The 24,628-nt window shown below is 38.4% G+C and overlaps 3 protein-coding genes across 5 annotated transcripts; all 3 read left to right on the forward strand.

The window, feature by feature from the left end:
• The first annotated feature begins 589 nt into the window (after nt 1-589).
• LOC110801570 (uncharacterized) lies at nt 590-4,146 on the forward strand. Of its 2 annotated transcripts, none has more exons than XM_022006925.2 (5): nt 590-956; nt 1,845-1,932; nt 2,078-2,148; nt 2,275-2,331; nt 3,580-4,146. In XM_022006925.2, the coding sequence occupies exons 1-5, from the start codon at nt 855-857 to the stop codon at nt 3,748-3,750; spliced, it is 489 nt and encodes a 162-aa protein (XP_021862617.1). In that variant the 5' UTR covers nt 590-854; the 3' UTR covers nt 3,751-4,146. The 2 variants fall into 2 exon arrangements, with proteins under 2 accessions (XP_021862617.1, XP_021862618.1); XM_022006926.2 differs by having other exon boundaries at nt 593-956; nt 2,275-2,447.
• Nucleotides 4,147-6,565: 2,419 nt separating this feature from the next.
• On the forward strand, nt 6,566-12,611 carry LOC110801559 (pectinesterase). Of its 2 annotated transcripts, XM_022006914.2 has the most exons (3): nt 6,566-7,716; nt 8,483-8,533; nt 11,798-12,611. In XM_022006914.2, the coding sequence occupies exons 1-3, from the start codon at nt 6,705-6,707 to the stop codon at nt 12,490-12,492; spliced, it is 1,758 nt and encodes a 585-aa protein (XP_021862606.1). In that variant the 5' UTR covers nt 6,566-6,704; the 3' UTR covers nt 12,493-12,611. The 2 variants fall into 2 exon arrangements, with proteins under 2 accessions (XP_021862606.1, XP_021862607.1); XM_022006915.2 differs by lacking the exon at nt 8,483-8,533 and having other exon boundaries at nt 6,574-7,716.
• An 11,125-nt stretch (nt 12,612-23,736) lies between these two features.
• On the forward strand, nt 23,737-24,352 carry LOC130462464 (uncharacterized). Its single transcript, XM_056830704.1, has 2 exons — nt 23,737-23,831; nt 23,920-24,352. Exons 1-2 carry the CDS (start codon nt 23,748-23,750, stop codon nt 24,226-24,228), a joined length of 393 nt encoding a protein of 130 aa, XP_056686682.1. The 5' UTR covers nt 23,737-23,747; the 3' UTR covers nt 24,229-24,352.
• Nucleotides 24,353-24,628: the final 276 nt, after the last annotated feature.

The following is a 24,628-nucleotide window of genomic DNA, read 5'->3' on the forward strand; positions in this document are numbered from 1 at the left end:
CAAACATGTTCTAAAGTAGTGTTGTTTGTTGCTCCGTGAATCTCTGTCAACATCTACGCATAAGTTTGTTGCTCTTGATTTTTTAAAAACACTTTTTTTTGTGAATTATTTTATGTGATTAAGTATGTCTAAAGTAGTGCTCTTTTTTTCGGTGATATTGAAAATTAGAGCGGTGTTCTGGCTAAATTTTTTAAAAAAAAGGTTAATTGTGATCGGAAAATATCATATGGGAGTTAATTGTACATATTACAAAAGATATGGGGTTGGTTTACTTCAATTAAAAGTAAAGGTATTAATTTGCACACAAGTATTAAGTCTTGGGGTTAATTTGCTACAAACACCCCAAATAATATTTGTCATGTTACAAATACGAGATATTTCCTAGAAGTTTGATGAGGAAAGTAACTCTCCATACAAATAAAACTTCCACGAAAACTTAATTCATGGGTTAACAGAAAGAATAAGAGGAATCTTGCTAAAATAAGCAATTAACCAAACCCTCCCAAAAAAATCCAAGAGGTGCAAAAATATCTAGCATAAAAAAGTGAGACAATGAGAGTATGAGAACGTTTTGGATAAACATCTTACTTCCCGAACATTCTACACTATCACGGTATCACCCAACTTTTTTTTAACACTAAGATATTTTTCTCAGTCATTTTCTAGATTCTATTCAATCATTCCTCAATCCTCTCCTTATATATATCTCAACCACAATCTCCAATCATCTCAAATCTACTAATGCACATTTTGCAATAATAATAATCACCCAGTAACAAAAGTTTAATCCTCTGTTAATTAAAGCTCTGTATTAGAAAGTAACTGAACTTTGTGATTGTTAATCAAGAACAACAATGGAGGCAGGGGTTGTATCGGAATCGTACTACTGCGTGCTTGGTTTGAGCAGCGCGTCGTCTACGGAGGATATTCGTCGCGCCTACCGCAAGCTAGCTATGGTAATTTCAATCATATATATTTCTACCATCTTTTTCTTTTTTTTTAATTTTGTTTTTGAAGATGATTGTGTGTTATGTTGAAGATTGAGATAATAAAAATAATACATTTTTCTTCCATAGTTCAATTCATATTCAACATAGGATGTATTAGGGATGTTTAAATGTTGTGAGCTTTGAACCATGGAAATTAGTGATTAGTTTGGACGATAGGACAAAGGTCATAATATACATAAATACGAATGAAATGATGAAGATAATAGGAGAAAGTGTAGAAAACTGGCTATATGACTAATGATTGAAGAGACCATCAATTCCAAAATCAAAGTGTTCAATTATCTGGAAATTTTTTATTGTGTGAAAAATAATGGGGACTAGGATACACTTCGTATTAAATTTGTTGTTTAAATAGCTTCTATATTAAGAGAAACTCCGATTGTTAACACTTCCCCTCACATGTAAGGTCCTTTTTAGTTCGGTCACGTGTGATGTTTCATGGGTCAGAGCACGTTTCTCACACTCCCCCTCACACGTGCTATTTTTAATTTGGCGCAGAGTAGTCGGGTCCTAGGTCACAGCTGTGGGACTGGCTCTGATACCATGTTAAATACGGGCCTGAGCTGCACCCGTCATTAAGAGAGAGAGTCCACTTAACAAGATCAAAGGAGGTTCCACCTTAAAATTATATGGCAATAAGGGGAGTAGTCCTTTGACCTTATTAAGTGATTAATCCTCTTATTTTTTTATTAATGTGGGATTCTCACACGTGTTGTTTCATGGGTCAGATCTTAGCAGAAAGTATATTAAAAAGTATGGTTATCGGCCCTTTAGAAGAAATTGTGATGATTTGGTCCATAATTAATTAAGTATACATTTGTGGTTATATTGCAGCAATGGCATCCTGATAAATGGGCAAATGATCCCGCTATGCTCGGAGAGGCTAAGCAAAAATTTCAGAAAATCCAAGAAGCGTACTCAGGTACCATGGTTTTAATTGTACATTTGTTATATGAGTAATTTAGGTGTTATTTCTCACATTAATGTAGACGTGTAGTGTTTGAAAATGTTGCACATTACAGTCAATGCAAAGTTTTAACTGTAAAAGTCGTGTATTGGTTGTTTAGTGTTGTCAGATCCCGGGAAGAGGACATTGTATGATGCAGGCGTGTATGATCCTGTTGAACAAGTAGATGAGGTATGGTTGTAGTATCATTTCAGAGGGATTCATTCTCCTAGTTACTTCAAGTATGTTTTAAATTTGATTGGTTGGAATAAAGGCATGAACATGTTCTTATCAAAACGAGTTTAATTGTGTAAACAGGGGTTATCTGACTTTATGCAAGAATTGTTTTCGCTAATGTCACAAGTCAGGGAAGAGGTAAGCGCCCAAACATTAAAGATGGTCTCACTAATTTCCCCTGAAGTAGTGCAAGATTTGGTCGCATTGATGCTAAACTTGTCTACAAGTACATCCGATGTGCAACCAAATTCTTAGTAAGTCAAATATTCGCATTTTTAAGAAATTAAACACATCAAGTGAATTTGAAATGGTGTGGTATTTTCATTCTGATTATGGAAATGGACTTGTTATATTTTCATGATTACTGTCCATACATTTTTCTCGGTCTTGTTTTATTTTTGTATGAACTTAAATAAGGTGTAACATACATTCTTCTGGAACTTTTTTTATAAATTGGATGACAAAATACCAAATAGTATAGATTATACCAGAAATGAATTGTAAGTTCAGGATATTAGTTACATGCTGGGTGTGAAACGATACGCTTCCTTGAGCTCTCTCCTAGATTCTAATCTCTTACATATCCCAGCATCCCCTGATCCCTGGGAAAGTAATGATAATCTGATTAATTCTGAAAGAAATTATTTGAAAAGAAAAAGCTTGCCTGTATTCAGTGAATTTGTTAACCACATACTCCCTCCGTCTTTTAATACTCGTAACGTTTGAACTTTTGCCACTATTCATATAATCTACTTTGATTATTCTTAGTGTTTTTTATATAAGATAAAACATAGTCATGTGGGATCTTGTTAGATTCGTCTCAATGTGTATTTTCAAAATATCAACTTTTTATAATTTTTGCATAAAAAGAATTTAAGATATAAATGATCAAAGTCGTGCATTGGCATGCGTGAAATTAACAAACGTTGCGAGTATTAAAAGACGGAGGAAGTATGAGTTATTCCAGAGGAGAGAAAATACTAAGTTGTGGGGTTACTCCTACTTATTGCTAATTAGTTTTAGTGTGGAACCTTTATCGGGTTTATAAGTGGACAATCTTGATTGAGTTATCCAGGCCAAAATAGTACTTCCTCCGATTCGTTATTGTTGTAACATACTCTTCTACACGGTATTTAAGAAAGTGGTACTTGAGCGGAGCCACAACTACTTTAGTCACATTAGCTACTTCATCTTAGGTGTAAAATTGGAACTTCAGGTAAAAAATATTTCTATTTTAGTTGTGTTGCAACGATTGTGACATTTTCATTTTAGGAAAGTGTTGTAACTATATAGAAATGGAGGAAGTACCTGTTTGATAATCTCATAGTACATCTATTTACAAAAGTATATGGGTATGTTCTAATGTATACATTTTAATCTTGACAGGACAAATGCAGTAACATGGAAGACCTCCAGAGTATGTTTGCAGATATGGTTCAAGGGTTTCAATCGCCTCAATGGTTCAGCAACCAAGGCTGCTCGGGCATATCAAAGCAAGAAGCTCAGTCAATTTGGCAAGGTTCCACAACATCTAGCTCAAGTTTTGGGGTGTTTTGAATGAGTAGTTATAAGTTAGTGTAGACAGATGAACCCTAACATTTTGTTGAAAGGCAGCCGCAAATGGGTGTTTGTGTATAATTGCTGGTAGCTTGATATGTAAGTATGATTTTGTGTCCTGTTTTTAGCTGGAAGTCTAAGGAAGAGCAACCTCACAACGTTAAGAGACCTGAAACATTCGTCATTCAGATGGTCATGGTCGATCAGTGATTGATTCTTTTGGTTTCAGATACCCTTTCTGATGCATTGGAATGTTTTCCTCATGTGTTTAGCCTTCCCTTTTTCGCTCAACATTTGATGAGCTTTGAGTGTTTGAAGTTGCTGTAACTTTTTATCTCCTGTTGTATATACTCACATTTCCCCTTAAAGAATAGATTGTGTACTTTGAGTTTTAAACGGAGTACTCTCATGGTAATGCTTTCTGATTTAATATGGTAATGCTTTCTGATTTTAACTAGCTTTTGAGTCTGTTCAATGAACGGGTAATTATATAGTGGTTGTTAAGCGGTCTTTTAAGGTGCTAATATTGTTGAGAGATTGTGATTTCGATGGGTTGAAAGTTCAAAAAATATACAAATTAGATGGTGGATTAATATCGAGTGTTAAGGATGAAGATGGGATGGAAGAAGTTATATAAATTAAATGGTGAATTGATTTTGAATGAGGAAGATGAATTGGGGTGTTAACCTGTAAAATAATTGTGAACAAACCACAAAAGAAAAAAATTGATAAAAAAAATAATAGAGAAAAGATGGGATGACATATGTCATCTAATAATTCATGGTCTTTCTTTTTAAATACTAGGTATTGATTGTTGTAAAACTTTTTTGATTGTGGTGAATACAAATAATTTTATATTTTGATTACTCCACTTAATTTTCCTTCACTATTCTCCAATTAATGATGATTTGCTGATGGATATTATCATAAGCACACTGAAGATATAAACAATTTTAAATTTGTTACCAATATCCTCATTCTTAGGGATGTTAATGGGGCGGGGCGGATGCGGATGTAGGTCCCTCCATCCCCACCTAAAATTTTCATCCCCATCCCTGCCCCATCACCCATGGCGGGTACAAAATTCATCCCCATCCCCGCCCCAACGGGTGTAAGCTAAAATCCATCCCCGCCCCGCCACCCAACTGGGTATCCATCCCCGTCTCATACCCGCGTTAATACCCGCCTAATTTTTCTTATTTAGCAAACATTTGCCATATATACGGATTAATCAAAGTTAACTATAGAAAAAAAAACCTTATGACTAAAGTAACCTAAATAATCGAAAAAAATACTCCTCATAAAAAAAATTCAAACAAAAAAAATAAAAATCTCACCTAAATTTATATTATCACCTAAAGATGCAAATAAATCCAAACTCACCCCCATCGCCCATGGCGGGTATGAAGCGTGGTGAGTGGGGATGGGGCGGGGCGAGTGGGGATGGGGCGGGGCGGGCGGGGATGGAGCGGGTTCAACACAAAATCCACACCCGCCCCATCACCCGTGGCGGGTACGATATTTATATCTATCCCCGCACTATCACCCGCCAAACCTACCTCCATCCCCGCCTACTTGGGGCGGATGCAGGGCGAGTCTCCCGCGAAACCCGCCCCACTGAAACCCCTACTCATCCTTTTGTCACATTAAAAGAACATAAGTACAATATTTTCTCATAAGGTGTTCTCTTCAACTCTTTTCATATGGGCATAATTATATGTGGCTTTTATAACTCTCACCTTAAAATGGCGTAGTGTGGGAGTGGTGTATGAGTGCATGACCCTTGTGAAACAAAACGGTAAACACAATTGACCTATGGTATTAAATCGCCACTTATATCCGTACCTTTATTTATTCTTGAACAATATCTTGTTCACATAAATTCAGTTTTTTTTTTCTTTTTATCTGCATAGCTATGTCTTATTGAACATTCGATATTGATAAATGATAAATGCAAGAAAACTTTCACTTCGTTCCAAGAAAATCAACTTCAGAAAATGTGGTTTTTCTTGAAATAATAAAATTTTTCTTAGATTTATCATCTCTATTCAATACTGTAATTTCAAATTCCAACGCATACAGAGTACATATATGAGAAGCTCTCCCGGGTTTGGGCTTTGGCGCGATTGACATTAGATTGGGTCACGACTGATTCACGAGACACCAGACACGTATACGCAATTCGGCATGCACTCCACAGCCCACATTTTGGAAAATAACTCAAGTACAAACTCGGTGGGCCTAACCAGTAAAAAGAAAAAGAATAAAGTAGTGGTCGTGGAATATAAGGAAGTGAAATTATCATCCAGTTTCAGTAATGTCATTCAATATAATTCTTCATGCTTTCTTTAGTCTTTATTCCTTCTCAGATCATTCCAAACATAAACCTCTCTTCAAACCATTTACAGTCAATACAGATAAACTGTCTGCTCAATGTGCAATCTTGTGAATATTTTCTCAAATACCACTCACTTCACTGACTTTAGTAATAGTAAATATTGTCTATGGCTTGATACAATGATATTGCTCCATGAATTTTATCTCGACAAATGTTTGAAAATTTCTGGAGAAAGATCATACTGAACCTGAATTCTTTAGAAATAGTAATGAGGGTATAAATGCTAAAGTAAAGTTTCATACTAGAACTTGGAGATTTCAAGAGACAATTTTACCACTAGGACAAGTAATATTTAAATCGTCAACAACTTATTATATAAATATTTTAAGATTTGAAGGGACTAACTTTACTTATAAGACGAGTATTATTTGAATTGCCAACAACCTATTGAATAAAACACTACATTATCACCTTATATTTGTATGTACAAATACAATATACAAGTCACACTTTAGCTCCACTCAACTCCACTCCACTACATTCTCGATATTAATCGCATCATCTCCACAAACGCACAATAACCCCTCTTCCTTCTCTTCCTCCTACATCCAAGAAAATGAACATACCAAGAAAAAGCAAGTTTATACTAATAATACCAGTCACAATTCTCACCATATTCTTTCTTATACATAAACCCACCTTCAAAACCTCTCAAAAACCTCACATTAATCTTCACGTTGTAAACCATCTTCAACTTGCACAATCCCATTGTGATGGCACCCTTTACCCTGACCTTTGCATTACTACGCTCTCCACCATTCCTCATCTCCATAAGAAGTCATTAACAGAGATCCTCCGCTATACGATTACGGTTACCGAGGCTATAGTCCGCACCTCCACTGCGAATGTATCGAGCCTCGAGGCTGGCAACGGACACACATTGAGTCGGTTGCAGCACATTGCAGTGAAGGACTGCCTCGAACTCCTAGGCGACACGTCGGACCAGCTCGAGACAGTCCTCGATGAAACAGAAGACCAGTGTGACCTGACCCAGAATTTGAGCAATGGTCTTACCTTTTTAAGTGCGGCTATGACCAACCAGTTCACTTGCTTGGATGGGTTCGACGTAGGGTCGAACGGGACCATACGACGGTTCATCCAAACAGGTATATACAACATCTCAAACCACGTCAGCAACTCCCTCGTCATGCTGAAGAAGATCCGTGGACCCCGCCACTGCAAGCACAAGACAATGTCGTCGCTTCCCTACGATGATGTTAACGGGCTAGACCGGGCTGGGTTTCCGGGCTGGATGATGAAGAAGAACCGACGGCTGTTACAGACGGCAACTCCACCCGGGAACGGGACGACAACCCGGGTGGACCTAGTGGTTGCAAAGGACGGTTCTGGTAATTTCACGACCATCAAAGAGGCGGTGCACGCGGCCCCGAAGAAGAGTGCCACTAGGTTTGTGATATACATAAAGGCGGGAGCTTATTTTGAAAATGTGGAGGTTGACAAAAAGAAGACAAATATAATGTTCCTAGGAGATGGAATTGGGAAGACGCTTATTAAGGCAAAAAGGAACGTTGTTGATGGATACACTACTTTCAGGTCTGCTACTCTTGGTAAGTTTAAGTTCTCCTTAATCTTACTTGAATTGTGCTTTTTAGTCTCGTATAACTTTAACCTTTCATATAATCATATACGAAACACACCCTTAGTAAACTTAAATTCATGTTATGGTACTTCACATTTCAAAAAGTTTACAAATAATAAGACTATGTGTATTTAACTTTGAGTAATAAAATTTTAAACCATACATAAAATATCAAGGCCATTTTAATTAAGTAAGTTTAAGTGGAAATCAAAATTCTATAGAGATATATACGGAGTACTCCGTATTCGACGTTAATGAGTCAATAGTCAATTTTTCTATATACAATCAACAATATTTATTTGCTTCCAAATGAGCTAAAGACTTTACGATGAAGATAAAATAGAGTATGTGAACTAAATTCGATTAGGGTCAAGTATTATTAACAGAAGAAGTTGTCACTATTTTGCACGAGTAATAATTGTTAGTACGTCGGCATCTCTTATAAAAATATCAAAAGCTTTAAAAGTTATAAATAATCCTAAAACCTTTTTATGTTATTTGAAGAAATATTAGAAAGGCTTCTAAGGTGAACTTTTAGATAAGACAAATGATTAGGCAATATGAAATTGCTAGCTTGTTTGTGTGGAGGAGAGAGTTTCAATTAGGATGTCCAAAGTGCGAGAGTGACCTTTGGCTTAAAGTTTTTGTTGCTACTATTTGTCTTTACACATGGTTGAACCAATATGACTACCAACAACTTAGATTAATGGGATGATGATTAAACTTGGTTATAGGATGGAGTAATTCAATGGATCGATGTGGGTTTATGATCAAGTTAAAAAAAGGTATTCCCGACTTTATTTTTTATTCTTTACGTTTAATAACATACACGCGATTTAACGAATAATTAATGTGGATATTCCATTAATTTTTTTTAATCAATGCAACTTACGTTTATTTGTAATGTTTTCACATTTATAAAACATTTGACATTGAAAAAGTAAGAAAGATTAGTGTCTCGATGGTTTTAATTCGCTAAAATAATCATTTGACACAAATTTTGACAAAATATTAAGTGCATTTATATGATTCTAAAGAAGAAAATTTTCCAAACACAAAAACTAAAATGAGACACCCAAAACGAAATACGTAAATAATTAAAAGCTAGAGACGGAGAAAGTAGCTTTTATTAGATAAGACTGTTATTGAGCAGGGTATTTTAGTCAAGGCCGGTATATGGTCAAACTTATTGGACATTGCATTTACTAGCCATATTGGACAATATCTTTATTGTTAGAGTCGTGCATAGCTTTTCATTCAATTGTAATTGCATTTGTCTCTGGCGTACCTTTCCCATTTTCCCTTGCTCATTTATTGATCCGCTCACTATTAATTTGTTATTTTCCACACATGATCCGTTTCAACCCCAATTAATTAAATACCGACCCGCTTCTCATCATCGCCGACTCTAACTCCACCCGCCCAATATTCATGTCGAGCGGGGACTAGAAAACATATGATGCCATTGTTTGATCCACGTACTACCTCCGTTTTAAAATGATCTGTACACTTTCCGTATTATAATGTTTTTTACATTGTGATGTATATTATTTTTGGACATGAAAATTTAATAACTTACTTTTCTAATCCCATAACATTTACAACTTTCAATTCACATTCTCTTACTTTTTTTTTCTTACACCACCTATTGTTTTACGTTCTCACTTTTACTTTATCCATATTTTATTATATTAACCCACTTTATTACGCACTTTTTCCACTTATTGACTTATATCTTAAAATTTTTGCAAATAGTAAATATACGTAAAGATTATAATGAAACTGAGGCAGTATATTTCACTAACCAATCAATCATTTTTGTAAGTGGATTTTCTTTTAGTTCAATTTTCCTGACTTTTGTTTTCATGTATTCAATAGAGGGTTTGTATCATTGTATGTGTCATGCATTGTGCCAAGCCGAAATCATCATTAAGATAGGATATTTTTGGTGCACCTTATAGTATCATACAATTGTTCTACTCCATCTATTTTTAAATATCAGTCCCTTTTGGAATCTTGGTACTATTTATAATTGAAGAGAATTTTATAATTTATTTTTAATACGTACTTCAAAACATATTCATGTGAGATCTTATTTTGTTCTTCTTAATGTGTAGTTTAGCAATATCAAATTATTATATTTTTCTAACATACGTATTTGAAGATACTTACGTTTAAATATTAAGTGAAACGAATTGAAATGTCAAAACATGACTAATATTTAAGAATGGGTCGAGTATAAGATTTTTTCAACATGTTTTAGGGGTAAAGAAACAAGTCGGGCCGATCATATATATTAATAATAGCAATAAACGTTCAATAAATCCAAATACAAATATATTTTTGTTATGCTCCTTATCAGTGGCGGAGCTAGGATTTTTAAATCGGAGCTAGGATTTTGAATAGGGGTGTCAACATGTTAGTAAAATAGTTATTTAGTTCGTATTAGTATACTTCCTCGAACAAATATAAAGTACAAACTTTTTTTATTTTGCAAAATTGGTTGATCGGCGACTCACCCTCAACAAACCCTGTATCTGCCACTGCTCTGTATATTGTAGGGAGTATAAAATCTTTTAATAATCTACTTAAATTTGAAACTAGCAAGCATAAAAGCCCCACAACATTCCACCTCACCCCCTCTTATTTTCTAAGAGCTACCTCTTATTTAGAGGATGTCATAATCAACCTTTAAATAAGAGGGAGCTAAGAGTTACCACATTTTAACTAAGAGCTAACTCTTAAGGAGAGATAAAAATTAAAAGTGGGCTAACAGATAGCTAGTATTAATGCTCTTATCTTTTACTAATCTACTTAAATCTTCCCGTAAAAAAAAAAAAACTAGCTTGTCGTATATACTACGTATATAGCAATGATATCGGTATCTAAAAAGGTGTGGTATTTACTTAAAAACAAGTTTTGGAAACAATGATTCCATCACACGATCGAGTTGCATATAATCCAACATTCCAATGAATTCTAGAGCTGAGGTACCATCACGCTTCACAGGAAATTCAGAATGACAGAAGAAGTGTAATGAGTTATGGTGTTGGGTTTGTTCACGAGTTAGTTTTTAAGTGGGATTTAAGAGGGAGTATTTTTTACGATTTGTGTTGTTTGTTTGCTTTGAACAAACTTCCCCCGTTGTTATGTAGGAATTTTAAGGAAAGAACACATGCACCTAAAACTAGAAATAAAAAGAAAATTCTATGTCAAAAAAAAAAGTAGATATTACGCAGGGCTGTTTTAGAAAATCATCTCCAACGCTCAAAGGTTTAACCAATATCTATCGGTCTATCACTGACCGATTATTTTTTCTTCACTCGTTCACCAATTAACTGTCTTGGTCAATTCCTCGTTTAACCATAGGCCAATGCCACCATATTGTAAAGATAATTAGGCCAGGGGTGGTAAGATCATCAATAAGGGAGACTCTTATTTTGACGGCTCTTAATCTTTATCCTATTCAACTCTAAATAAGAGTACCTTCATAAAAATTGTCAAAATGCGCTACTCCTCTTCACTCTAATTCTCTCTTACCCTCTTTTTTAATTTTATTTTCATGCAAAAAAGTAATGTGACACTAGATCTTATTTATAAAAGCTAGCTCTTATTTCAGAATTTTCTATCACAAATACCATTTCTCACCTAAAAACCAGCTGTTACGGAGTAATATGCTCTCTCCTTACAAGTCATCTAAGAGTTATCCTATTCGTGAAATATTCGTGCTACGTCAGAATTCATTTTCTTTTGTTTTTTTTTTTTTTTTTTTTGACATCGAGAATTCATCTATTTGGATGATTAGGCTAATAATTTTTTTTTTTTTCAGTATTAGAAAGTGGGCCAACAAAATAAGTCCCAAAAACTGGATTTTATATGGATTTGTGGGCCAAACCTATGGACATTTTTGCATGTATACTCAGTCAATTAAATCAAAATGGGCCATATGTGGCCCAATAAAATAACTAGGTTCAACAATTTGGATTCATTGGACTTAAATTACAGAAAGCACCAATTACTTACCACTAATATATCTGTTTTTTGTGCAGCGGTAGTTGGAGCTGGCTTCATAGCAAAAGGCATAACAGTAGAAAACTACGCAGGACCAACAAAACATCAAGCAGTTGCTCTAAGAAGTGGATCAGATCTCTCTGCATTCTACCAATGCAGCTTTATAGGCTATCAAGACACCTTATACACCCATTCGCTACGACAATTCTACAGAGAGTGCGACATTTATGGGACGGTAGACTTTATATTTGGTAACGCAGCTGTTGTGTTCCAAAACTGCAACTTATATGCTCGGGAGCCACTTTCGAACCAAAAGAATGTGTACACTGCTCAGGGCCGACATGACCCGAATCAAAACACTGGAATTTCCATCTTAAACTGTAAGGTCGCGGCAGCAGCTGATTTAGCACTTAACAAGACGGCTTACAAAACATTCCTAGGCCGACCATGGAAGAATTACTCTAGGACTGTCATTATGCTGTCGAATATCGAGGATGTTGTTGATCCTGCTGGTTGGTTAGAGTGGTCTGGTGATTTCGCATTAAGCACACTCTATTATGGAGAGTACAATAATAGAGGACCGGGAGCGGAAACTAGTGGAAGGGTTACATGGCCAGGTTATAGAGTCATCAATATCACCGATGCAACCAACTTTACAGTAGGGAATTTTATCTCAGGTGGTGAGTGGCTGCCTCCTTACGGTATTCCCTACTATCTCAATTGGACTAGCTAGTAATTGTTCGACAGTCAAATTAAGTTTTTGTTTTAAATCAATTGTTTGATTTTTAGCCTAACAACGTACTCATTGTAGCAACATTGGCAACATCAAATCATACTATTGGGTAGTACGTACTCCGTATTTGTTAGTGGTACTTGGATGCTATACACCACAGAATAAGAGAATGCGAGGCGGCTTTATAAATAATTGTCTATTTTACCTTTTATTTACATCTGGAAAATAAAAAACAACTTTACAACAAAAACATTTTACTAGTATGAGCAAATTAATGTAACTCCGTTCTTTTTTTGTTGACACGTTTTTTTTATAGTCCTCTATTGGTAACTTTGACACATTTGGAAAGTAAAGTGTGATATTCAAAAAGAACATAAGAATTGAAAGGTGGTAAAAAAAATCAAGTAGAAAATGTGGTAATAATTTAAAAAATCCATTGGATTGAGAACTAGTTATTGTCAATCTTCCTACCAGCCTTTGATACTCTGTTGCCATAAGCAATGCATCACCTAATTCAAGTATGAGTTTCAGAAGTGGTTCAAAGGGAACTCTCACGGGTTTGGCCTTGTGCATATCATATTCTTTCACAATGTCTTGTGTGTACTTCCTTTAGGACATAATAAAACCTTGGTCACTTCTGTCAATTTCAATACCCAAAAAGTATATGATATCTCCTAAATCCTTCATATGAAAATGGGATGACAACATGGTTTTGACTTGCTGTATAAGTTTCCCATCATTTCCCACTATGAGAAGATCATCTACCTAGATTAGGATAGAAATAAATGACTTATCCTTACACTGAGTGAACAAGGAGCAGTCAGTTTTAGACTGACTAAAACCAAACTTTGTCGGGGCACTGAACAGTTTGGAAAACCCTTGTCTTGGTGCTTGTTTCAATCAACATAAGGATTTTTTGAGTTTGTACACTTTAGTTGACATAGCAGGTGTTTCTTAGTTCTTATCCACCTTGACTTAAGAGTTCCACCATGTGTATCCTGGAGGCACTGTCATGTACAAGTCTTCTTCCAAATCTCCACGGAGAAATGCATTTTTGACATCCATTTGGCACACATGCCAGTTTTCCATGGCTGCTACATCTAGGATAGATCTCACAATAGTCATTTTGGCCACTAGAGAAAATGTCTCCTCATAATCAATACTATAAACTTGTATGCATCCCAAACCAACCACTCTAGCCTTGAGTACGTCTTTCTACATTGCCTTCTCTGTGAAGTTTGGTCTTGTACAACCATTTTCTCTCTATAGATCTTTTTCCAGATGGAAGATCAACTATCTCCCATGTTCCATTGCTCTCAAGAGCTTCAATTTCCACATTCATTGCTTTCGCCCACCCTTTTTCTTTCACTACTTGTTTGAACTGGACAGGGTCATCTATGGATGTGACTTTAGCTAGGAAGGCTGCAAATAAGGTCTCTATGCTGGTCATAGCTACATTTGCAACATGATATGGTTGAGATTGCCCTGTAGGGATGTGCAGCCCGTGATGGTAATCTTTTGTCCATCATGGTGCCTTCTTTCTCTGGTTGATCTTCTAGTGGCCTATGGTGCCATTCTTGATCCTAGATCATCAATTTGAACTGTGTCAGTTTGTTTAGTAGTAGTTTCCTGGGAAGTGTCCTTAGCTTGTTCACCTTCGGTTGTTTCAATTTCATCTTCATATTACACCATCAACTGATACATCTTCAACTTTTGGATGTGGAAGTCTGAGTGCCCCAGCTGAGCTATACACTTTCCTGGCTTGTCTTTGTTACAAGGAAATGCATCCTCATAGAACTTCGCATCTCTAGACACAAAGAGTTGTTGAGTCAACAGGTTCATTAGTTTGGATCCTTTCTGAGTGGAAGGATAGCCTAGCAACACACATTGGACTCCTTTAGGGGTAAACTTACCATGTTTGGTTGATTAATTATAAGACATTCAAACACCTTGAGCTTGTTGTAATATGGTTTCTTTCCAAACACCATGTAATATGGAGTTCTATCTCCAATAATTTAGTTAGGTAATACGTTTATGAGATAGGTGGCTGTGAGAACACAGTCACCCTAATACTTCAAGGGAAAACCTTCTTGGAATCTTAATGCTCTGGCCATCTCAAAAATGTTCCTGTGTTTCCTTTCAACTCTTCCATTTTGTTGTTCTCCATTCACACATAAAATATGGTGAACTATTCCCAAGTCATCAAAGTATGCCCTGCAATTGTCATCATCAAATTCCAATGCATTGTCACTTCTGATGATTATGACACTAGCATGGAATTGGTTTTTGAAAAACTTTACAAAAATTTTGAGATCATGTATGATTTTGACTTGGCTTTTACTAAATGTACCCGAGTTAATCTGGGTTTATCATCAACAATTGTCAGGAAAAATTTGTGTTTTCCCTTAGTCATAACCTTATATGGTCCTCAAATAACAATGTGAATCAATTCAAATATTGAATATGCACAAGACTTACTAGAAGTGTAAGGAAGTTTAGTGAACCTGGACATAGGACAAGTCAAGAAAATTGCATTATTATTTAAATTTTATTTTAGTTACACAACTAGTTTTGATGAGTTTCTCCATAAGAGCATGCCCTAGTGTCACGGTCCAAATGTTTTGGACACCGGATCGTGCGGCGCACTCCTACCTATTGGGCAGGGGAGCAAGCCTTGTACATAACGAATTCAAAGGGGCTCGTGAAGCACGAGCGATCAAGGTTTTTGAGAAGGGGTGCTCTTGTCTATTGGCGATAAGAATGGGACACGGGAGCTGATCGGGCACTTGTGTGCGCATAACAGTCACAAGTGGGGCCTACGACGTGAGTGTATCTCTTCGGGAGACTTTGTTGAGGCAAGAAAGCTTAAAAACCCGCGATAGCACAATATCTATAAAGGCTTACAACAACGCTAGTGATTAAGCAAAGGCAACTTCTGGTGATAGGTATTTGTTCATACCCCTCATAGAGGTTTATTTTGAATTAGCTAAAAACTGCTAGTGAACACTGGAATGACAGTAACATAATAATCTTATATAAAGCCTAGAAACTTAAAGAAAAGTCCTAGAAAGCTTAGATAAGACAAATACAAGGAAATATAAGATAAGTACAAGGCAAGGAAGGTTGGATTCTAACACCTAGTCTATTGTGCCAAACAGTTCACACATCCAAATCAACTACATTACATTTAGGTACTCATTCATTCACTAGACCGCAACTCGCTTTAGATGTATGTATCTTCTCTTCACACTTTCGTGTTGGCTTCTTCACTTTCTTCCTGCCATCGTCCTTTTCTTCTACTCTCATTAGTTAGAACAATCCATTCACATCTTTTCCAACCCCGGCCTCTAGTTGTCTAAGTGAGACAGTCATGAATCACACATGTTTCAGCATGAAATTTCACTTCACAATTGTTATCTTTGATGAGTTTGCTGACAGACAATATATTATGTTTAAATCCAGGAACACATAAGACATTCTTAAAGGTCATATTTCCATTCAAGTTAAAGTTTTCTATGTGAGTTGTCAATGCAGTTTTACCAGTTGGGAGTTTTATCTTAGGTATTCCATGAGTGCTCACTGGATTATCAAGCATTTTACAATCAGATATCATATAATATGTTGCTCTTGAGTATATTATCCAACTATTACTTATGATTGACACATTGTCACAGAAAATCATACATGCACGCAAAGCTCACATACATTTCATCCCCAGTGTCATATCCCACCTTGTTGGTTTTTGTTGCTGCAGATGTTCCAAGAATGAGCTTTAACAGTTGTTGCAGTAGGCTTGTTGTGATCATGACTTCCTCCTCAGTGTTGGCATTTGCAACCATTTTCTGATCACCCATCTCTTTTGATATTCCCTATTTGGCCCCCCACCAGTTTCTTTTTTTTTCATTTCATTTCATTTGTTTCTTGTATTGTGGGTAGGAATGTGCACCGGTCTAAATCTGGTCCGGTCCCGACCAGATCTGGAATTTTAATCCCCCGTAAATTTATCAATGTTATTAATATATTTTAACGTATAGTTAATTATATTTAAATAGAATTTACGAATTTTAGAAATAAAAATATAATTAACGTCTATTTATTTTATTACATTCTAAATACTTTAACGATTTATGAAATCAAAAATAATTTTAGAATTTTATGTTGAAAAGAATTTGAATTATGAAAACACGTTTGAGTTTGGAAAACAATCCTAATTGATTTTGGATTCAAATACTAAAACTAAATCCTAATCCTAGCCCAAAAAAATAAACCCATCATTCCCTTTACTTGTTTCAACCTTCACGTAAAACCAAATTCACGTGAATTGCAAAAAACTTTCAAACCCTCATTCTCTCTCTCACGCCTGCTTCTCCTTACTTGCTATTGTTCACGCTGCCGCGACCACCGTCGTCCCTCTCCGTCGCCGCTGCACTGTAATCTCTTCCTCCTCTCATTCGTTCTTCCCCTACCCTTGTTCTCTTTCGTTTCTTGTTCTCCTCCTTAAGCATTGTTGTTTATTTGACAGCAACCACCGCGATCCCTTGTCGTCGTCGTCCAACCACCCACGCCGGACCACCGTGCTGCAGGTAGCTAGTCTCCCTCCTTGTTCTCATTCGTTTTCCTTTTCCTCACTCGTTTTTCTTTGTCTCGCTATTTTTCTTGCGTTCTTTTCTCTCCTCCTCACTTGCGTTTCCTTTTCGAACAGCAACCACCACTACCGCCCACGATAGCAACCACCAGCCAGCCGTTCTGCCGCTGCCGCGTCGTGCACCGCCGCCCAGCCTCTTCTCTCCTCCTAAATATTTGGTTGTTCCTTGAACCCTAAGCTAATTAATGAATTTTTTTATTTTTTAATAATTTAAATTATGTTCTTGAATTTAAACTATACGTTTTTATGATTTAGTTAGAATTTTCAAATTATATATTATGTTTAAATAATAAAATTAATTTTTAGATTATGTAGTTGCATTAAAATAATGATTTTTAATTATTTAAAGCGTGAATTTTAAGGCTTTAATGGTTTTAAATCATGGTAGGATGATTGTGGATTATTAAAATTATTATTTCGATGTTCTAAGCATGTTAATTTGGTCTTGGAGAAGTTTTAAACGAGTTTATATTGCTGGAAATTAAAGTATGATGTTTTTGAAGAGTCCCTCACAAATTTAAATCATTAATTCAATAATTAATATGCTAGGAGATTAAATATCCAATTTTTGATATTGGGGAAGGTTCTAAATATCTTTAGGATGTATTTAGAATACTTTATTAGTGCTGTGAATTATTAGAAGTTGATTGAGAATCTTTGTTGGTTGTTTTAGGCGGAGAATTCTCTGTAGGCGACTTTTGAAAGTGCTAAAGTGGCCTATCAATTTGTTTACACAAGGTACGTATATACCTGTGTGCTTGTGGATGTGTGCTATTATTGAAACCATGTTTAATATGTCTATGAACTTGGTTGTGTTGAAATTTACATGTTTAATGTCGTTGGACGGACATGTTGAACATAGATTTTATTGTGAGAATTATAACATGTTAGCATGGATGATTGATGCAAGCATGTCGGTTGGGAACTTTATATTATTTTATATATGTTGGTTTAGATCGATTTATCGTTGTTCCCTCTTAGCATTTCACTACTTTATGAGGGCCGAGGACCTTGTTTAGTAAGTTGATACTTTATACCTATATAAAGGGGTTAACCATTGTTAAAGTAAAGGTTGAACTAATTGGAATGAGTTCATGATTGATAACTTTGTGATGGCTTACTTAATTCCAAGATAAAAACTATTGTGAATAGTTGTTGATTATGTGATTTATGTGATTGATGAGTCATAACAAAGTATTAATTGGTAAATCATGTAAAGTGAAACTGAATAGTAATAGCTTTAGACTGTGCATGTCTGAAGTGATGGACAAACATGAGTTGGGGTTCATGGTGGTAGCCTATGGCCTTTTCTGGGACCGGATTGATAATCGTGTTCTATTTTTCTTCAAAAGTTCCTCGATATTGCTGGTCACTGAGGTTACGGAGTCGCGCCCGTTGTGAGGGGGTCGAAAAAGCGCGAGGCTAATGCGTGACCTCGTCCCTCGTGGGTGTGACGATTCTTTTTATTCAATCAAGTGTAATTGGATTTCCTGTGAGTTTACACCCAATTGACTAGTAATATAGGAGTCGCCATTCAGTTTTTAACAACAATGAGAAAAACTGACAAAACCCGGTTATCGTGACATAAAGGGAGTGCAATTATGTTTGACCACGACGGCCGTAGGTTCCCTTGTGATCCCTGGTGTGGGGATCTCTCAATATACACCCGCAAGGTAGAGATTGAGGGTTCGGGGGACTGTAACTACCGAGAGGAGTAATTCGCTCGTCGATAACTCCAGAGGCAGGATATCCTTACTAGCTCAGCATAAATAATTGAAGGGACATGCGTTAACTATTAAACTAATCTGAGTTGATTTTAGCAATATGCAACATATAACACTAATTCGATCGTGATTATCTGATTTAAGTAGAATTAAGGGACCTAGCATGATAATCCGATTTCCCAAAAATATTATATTTGTTAGGCGTGATAGAACAATCAGATTAGGTTAGTTTAACAGTTCATAAAAAGGGCGAGGAAAGCAATTAAATCATCGAAAAGGGACACATTACGACGCACCCTTGAGAGGTGCGTCACGGTTCTCAGAAAACTAACCACTTTGACTTTGCTATTTCTCCTTTTTATTTAACGAATCTCAATTATGGGACAGGATACGTTCTGTTCGATTTATGGATCGATTGCGACAGAACGCGTGAACAGTTCCGCAGCGAGAGGCTTTATGCTAAGGGTTGGAGTCAATACTCAGAATATAATTATGTGTTGTTGTGTGTGTTTTCACGTCGAAACTAGGGGCCTATTTATAGGGAAGAGTTCGTGGAAAGATGGAATTGCAGAGTTCTAATCCACAAAGAATTAGGAAAAGAGACGTACCCAGGTATTTTCAGCGCCCAGGCCTGGGCGCCGAAGATTTCGGCGCCTAGAGCCAGGCGTTGAAAATAGGGTCTAGGCAGTTTTGTTTAGTCAGATTCGGATTCCTAAAATCCGTAGAGTTTGAGATTAATTCGAGTCTTTTAGCGCGTATCAATTTTATGACCGAATGCGTCTGGGCCCGTTACGAACTCTAGGTTCGTTAGGATTTTAATTAACACGTGACTCCTATTTCCGAATCCTATTAGGAATAGGATTCTCGCGGTTTTCTATCTCATTTAGGATTTATGTTGGAATGCAACACCTAATTCTGACAGGTTTCTATCTTTTATGATTTGCCACTTTTAGACGCTACCTTTTACGGCAGTTACTTTTTTTAGCAGGTTTCCATAAATAGCAGGTTTCGGGTGAAATGAAATGGGGAATCGAGATTCGTTTATTTTATAGGAGATGCGTTGTCAAGTGGAGTTTTTCTGCTTTCATCATCGAACCTTTCCCTTGCGGGAATGGGGACAAAAGTAGGTGTCTACAGTTAGCCCCCACTTTGACTGAGTCTTGGAGTAAGACGATGGTCAAAGTATTAGACGGAGTGCGTTACACAAGCCATGGTGTATGTGACCTGTTTTGCGAGGGTCTCACGAGCCCCCGAGTGATAACATTTGACTTAAGGGTCATCACTTGAAGTGTCGACATATCCCTCACGTGTCATTGGGATTTGTCAACTGATAGTATAGAAACTTCCTCACTTTGTCATTGGAAGGATCTAAAGGTGCGTAGAAACTCCCTCACTTTGTCATTGGGAGTAGCTACAGATGTTTTCGAAATCAAAGCTGTAAAGTGTAATTGGGCCTGGCCAAGCCCAATCACGAGGTAAAACATTTTTAAAGATTCTCATTTTCAGGGCCAGCTAAACGAGAAAACCCCTTGTTTTTATAGGACGTAAAACGAAGGAAAATCCAGCACATCGTTCTTTTTTGGAAAAACGGAAAACCAATCCTTTAATTTTTGGAAAAAGGGAAAACCAATCCTTTAATTTTTGGAAAAAGGGAAAACCAATCCTTTAATTTTTGGAAAAAGGGAAAACCGAAAGAGGTTATCGCTGCAGCGACTAAGGACCTGCGCCGTTAGTGACGCAGACCCCGCCCGCTGAAGGTGGGCGAGCCTGTCCGTTGAGGGTGGACGCCCCGTCCGATAGAAGTGGACGAATCTGTTTTGATGTTTTGAAAATAAGGACCTATGCGGTTTGTGGCGTAGACCCCGCCGGCTGAAGATGGCGAACCTGTCCGCTGAGGGTGGACGCCCCGTCCGATAGAAGTGGACGAATCTGTTTTGAAATTTATTTTGCTTTTTTGAAAATAAGGACCTACGTGGTTTGCGCCGTAGACCCCGCCGGCTTAAGATGGCGAGCCTATTTTAAATTTGAAGATTTTATTTCTTTCGAAAACTGAGGACCTGCGCGGCTTAGTGACGCAGACCCCGCCCGCTGAGGGTGGGCGAGCCCATTTTTAATTTCTTATTTTGTCTATGTAGAAGGGCTTTTGTGATTACAACCTGTTGGTGGGTCGTAATATTTCCTGATTAGATGTGTCCTATAAGTGGGTCCACACTGTGTATATTTTTGTTTAACAATAATTTTTTTTTCTTTTCAAAATACCGTTTTTTTTGGATAGAAATATCAAGATAACGGATATCTTACACAAAATAGGGGAGTACGCGTGCCCGACAGCGAATATTCGCTGTCTAGGAAGCATTTTCAGCGCCCAGCAGTGGGCGCGAGAATTTCTAACGCCCAGAGCTGGGCGTTGAAAATGCGAAAAGGGGGCTGGTCTTTAAACACGTGGACCGTCTCCTTCCTTTCCCATTTCCACCATTTTCGCTCAAACTCTTCACTTCTCTCTACTGATTTTTGCTCGTTTCCTTCACTTTTCTTCACGAGTTCTACTCCAAATCACTTCCTAATCTTCCCAATGTAAGTAATTTTCAGTAATTTTGAGCTTTTTTGTCAATTTCAGTATTTTTGTCAAGTATTTTTGTGCATGAAATTGATTTGGGGTGTTTTGATTTTGTGCCCCTTTCCTTCAATTAGATAGTTGGAAATGCTCCACATAACATGTTAATTAGTTTGTGCATGTTAATTTTTGCAAGTATGTTGATTTTTGTTGAATTTGGGCATTTTCATGCTAGCCTTCAAGTATACCTACGACCCTAGTATTTTCTTATAATGTAGGTATTCTTGGTATATTGCTTGCGTTCCTCATAATTCATGGGTGACAAATCATGGGAGAATTTTGATTTTGCTGGAGTTAATTTTTACTTAGGGAATTTTGCTAAGTATGAACTTAGTATCATGTTTTTAGGGAACAAAAAATTGTATGACTCCATTTTATGAGTGAAATGCACTCTTTTTAGGGATCGGTATGAGTGCCGATTTTGTCAAAGGTATAATGCCTTGTTGTATTGTTGATCAGCATGTCTGACGAGTCGTTACCCCCTCCTGGTGGCCACGAGGAGCGTGGCATGACACGTCAGTCTACTGGCCCGGGTCCCCTGTGGGTGGGCCCTGAGCTCTACGACGGTCGTGATCTGCACTACGACCTAGAGCACCACGTGACCTCCCGCCTTCACGCGAGGAGAGAGACTACGGTTCGAGGCTATGGCGCAGCGACGAGTGAGACCATTTTTAGCTATCTGAGCTCGGACGCCCAGGCCTTGGTGAGGGCGAGCTCACTGTTTCCGGTGGTTGAGACCTTCTGGGAGATACTGCGGCTTAACATCTCCCTGTCCTTTCTGCGGTCGTTCATGAGGTGGTGGTGGGATACCACCAACAACTTCCATTTTCCTTGGGGCGAGATGACGATCACTCCTGAGGACTACACAGCTTTGACGGGCTTGACCTTTACAGGGAACCCCGTTCGTCTGAGGTCGGATGGCCCATCGCCGACTGTTGCTGAGGGTACCAGGCTCCTGGGCTCGTGGATGGGTAGTAGATTACCTTCGTACCAGCCCCGTGGGATACCTTTCGCTGACCTGATGTGGGCTTTGGAGCATGGGGTAGAGGAGTCGCCTTCGAGACAGGCTCGGCTGTTCTACCTCCATTTTATTACTTCCACTTTTCTATCGGGTCCGACTAACACCTTTGACCCGAGGTGGATAGGCATGGTGGAGGACGTGTCTACACTGGGTGACTATCGCTGGGGCGATATGGGCTATACGACGCTTGTCGGCCAGATGAGTTTGTCGGTGCGCGACTCGGACCCGAGTAGACGTCACTTTGTGATTACATTAGCGGGAGTGCCGCGTTTGATCGAGGTATGTGCCTAGACTTTCTTTTGTTTTCTTGCTTTTACCCGGCCTCTTTTTTTTTAAAAAAAATGTTTTATTATCCTTTTCTTTTTGCAGCTGTGGGCCTTTGAGCACTTACCTTGGCTGGCTCCCCGAAAGGGGCAGAGGCCTTTGGAGTTCCCTACCGGTCGCCGTTGGGGTTGGAAGAAGAAGCTGACAATGCGTCCACCGCCCGATACCGTGTGGGATCTTATCCGGGACGGGAACCCTAAGCATGTACAGAATCTTATCCTCTATCTCGTATTTCTTTATTCTTTTATATTATTTTTTATGTGCGAGATCTGACTGCGTTTGTACAAAAACAGGTGGTTTGGACCCCATGGCTCTCTTTTAGGGGTACCCATGCTTCGGTCAGGGATAGTTATGCCCTGAGCCAGATGCGGGTCTTGTTCGTTGGCCGCCGGGACCCTGTCTGGTACCTGGGAGAGCGGGTACGTATGCAGACGGTCGGGGCTTTTTCGGTGCCCAGGCCTCCGCCCGCGACCATGCTGTCTACTCGCTCGATAGGCGAGTCGTGGAGGGTCCACTCGAGGACTGGCGTGCCGGCGACGGAGTTGGTGATAGAGGGAGCTAGTTATTACCAGTTTATCCAGGATTCTCTTCGTCTCCCGGAGCCTGGCGATGTAAGTTGCCTCCTCTCTTTGTATTGATTTTAGTGTTTTCATGCTCGTGCCCATGTGTTTATGCCTACTGTGTTTTGTGCAGGAGGGTCCTGACCCAACGTTGGGTGGATGGGTGCTTCCCGATGCTCGGATCTCGTATACCGGAGAGAGTGGATCCGAGATTGTGGAGACTTTCCCGGAAGACCGGGTTTTCAATGCTCCGCTCCCTGAGGGAGTAGAGGCGGTATGCACCTTTTATTTGTGTACTCTTCTTATATTTTTTATTTCTTTTTTACTGACATTCTTGTTTCAGGTTCCGGCCCGTACGGCCAATGCGATGGTGGGGGTGATCAACCGGTTGAAGTCCGCGTTGGTTCGAGCTCGGTCTGTACTTTCTTGCAGGAGCCCCCACTCTAATCGGGTAATGTGCCCTCTTTTTTTTTTATCTGTACCTTTTGTTTGGCTTTCGGTTATTCACTCTCTTTTTGTCTCTCTTTTTTTTTTTGCAGACGGCTGCTGGACGTGCCGGGGCCGACGACGCGGGTCCCTCGGGTGGGGGGCACGATCGTCGTGAGAGAGAGAGGGCACGACACTCGCCCCTACGGCATCGCCGTTCTGACGCGGGGGTGAGTTCTTCCGGGGAGAGGTCCGAGCCGGAGCGTAGGCGACGTTCCGTGTCGGTGGCCCGAGAGCCTAGCCCCGAGTTGCAGTCACAACCTCATTTTTGGGGTGACTCTGGCTGGGGGCCCTCATACCACGGGGAGTGGAGTGGATGGACCGGCGAGGCTTGGAGGCATGGAGCCGATGACGAGTCTTAGGCTTACCTCCTGTTTTGTACATATTCATTCTTATATTCCGCATGTATATATATATTTTTTGCGATTTTTGGTGCAAGAATGTTTTGAGCCTTCCGTGGGCTTTGTTTTAACATATTATAGCAATATTAGCTTGCTAAACCAACGACGAATTTCGAAAAGGAAAAGACTTTCGTAAAAATAATGAGTTCATATAAGAGTGCACACATATTTTTAGACTAGCCGACTACTTGGGGTATTACATATGCATGTTCACTACTTTTTGTTTTTTGCCGACTCGTGTCATACTCCTTTGTTGGGCTTGTTCCTGGAAACTCTTGTGGCTTTGTTTTTTCATTCTATTTGGTCTTGCCCGTGCATGGGTTAGGGTAGAGTGCCCTTTGCAATATCTTTTCTTCTTGAT

This window comes from Spinacia oleracea, chromosome 6, assembly GCF_020520425.1.
Source record: "Spinacia oleracea cultivar Varoflay chromosome 6, BTI_SOV_V1, whole genome shotgun sequence".
NCBI classification, from domain to species: domain Eukaryota; kingdom Viridiplantae; phylum Streptophyta; class Magnoliopsida; order Caryophyllales; family Amaranthaceae; genus Spinacia; species Spinacia oleracea.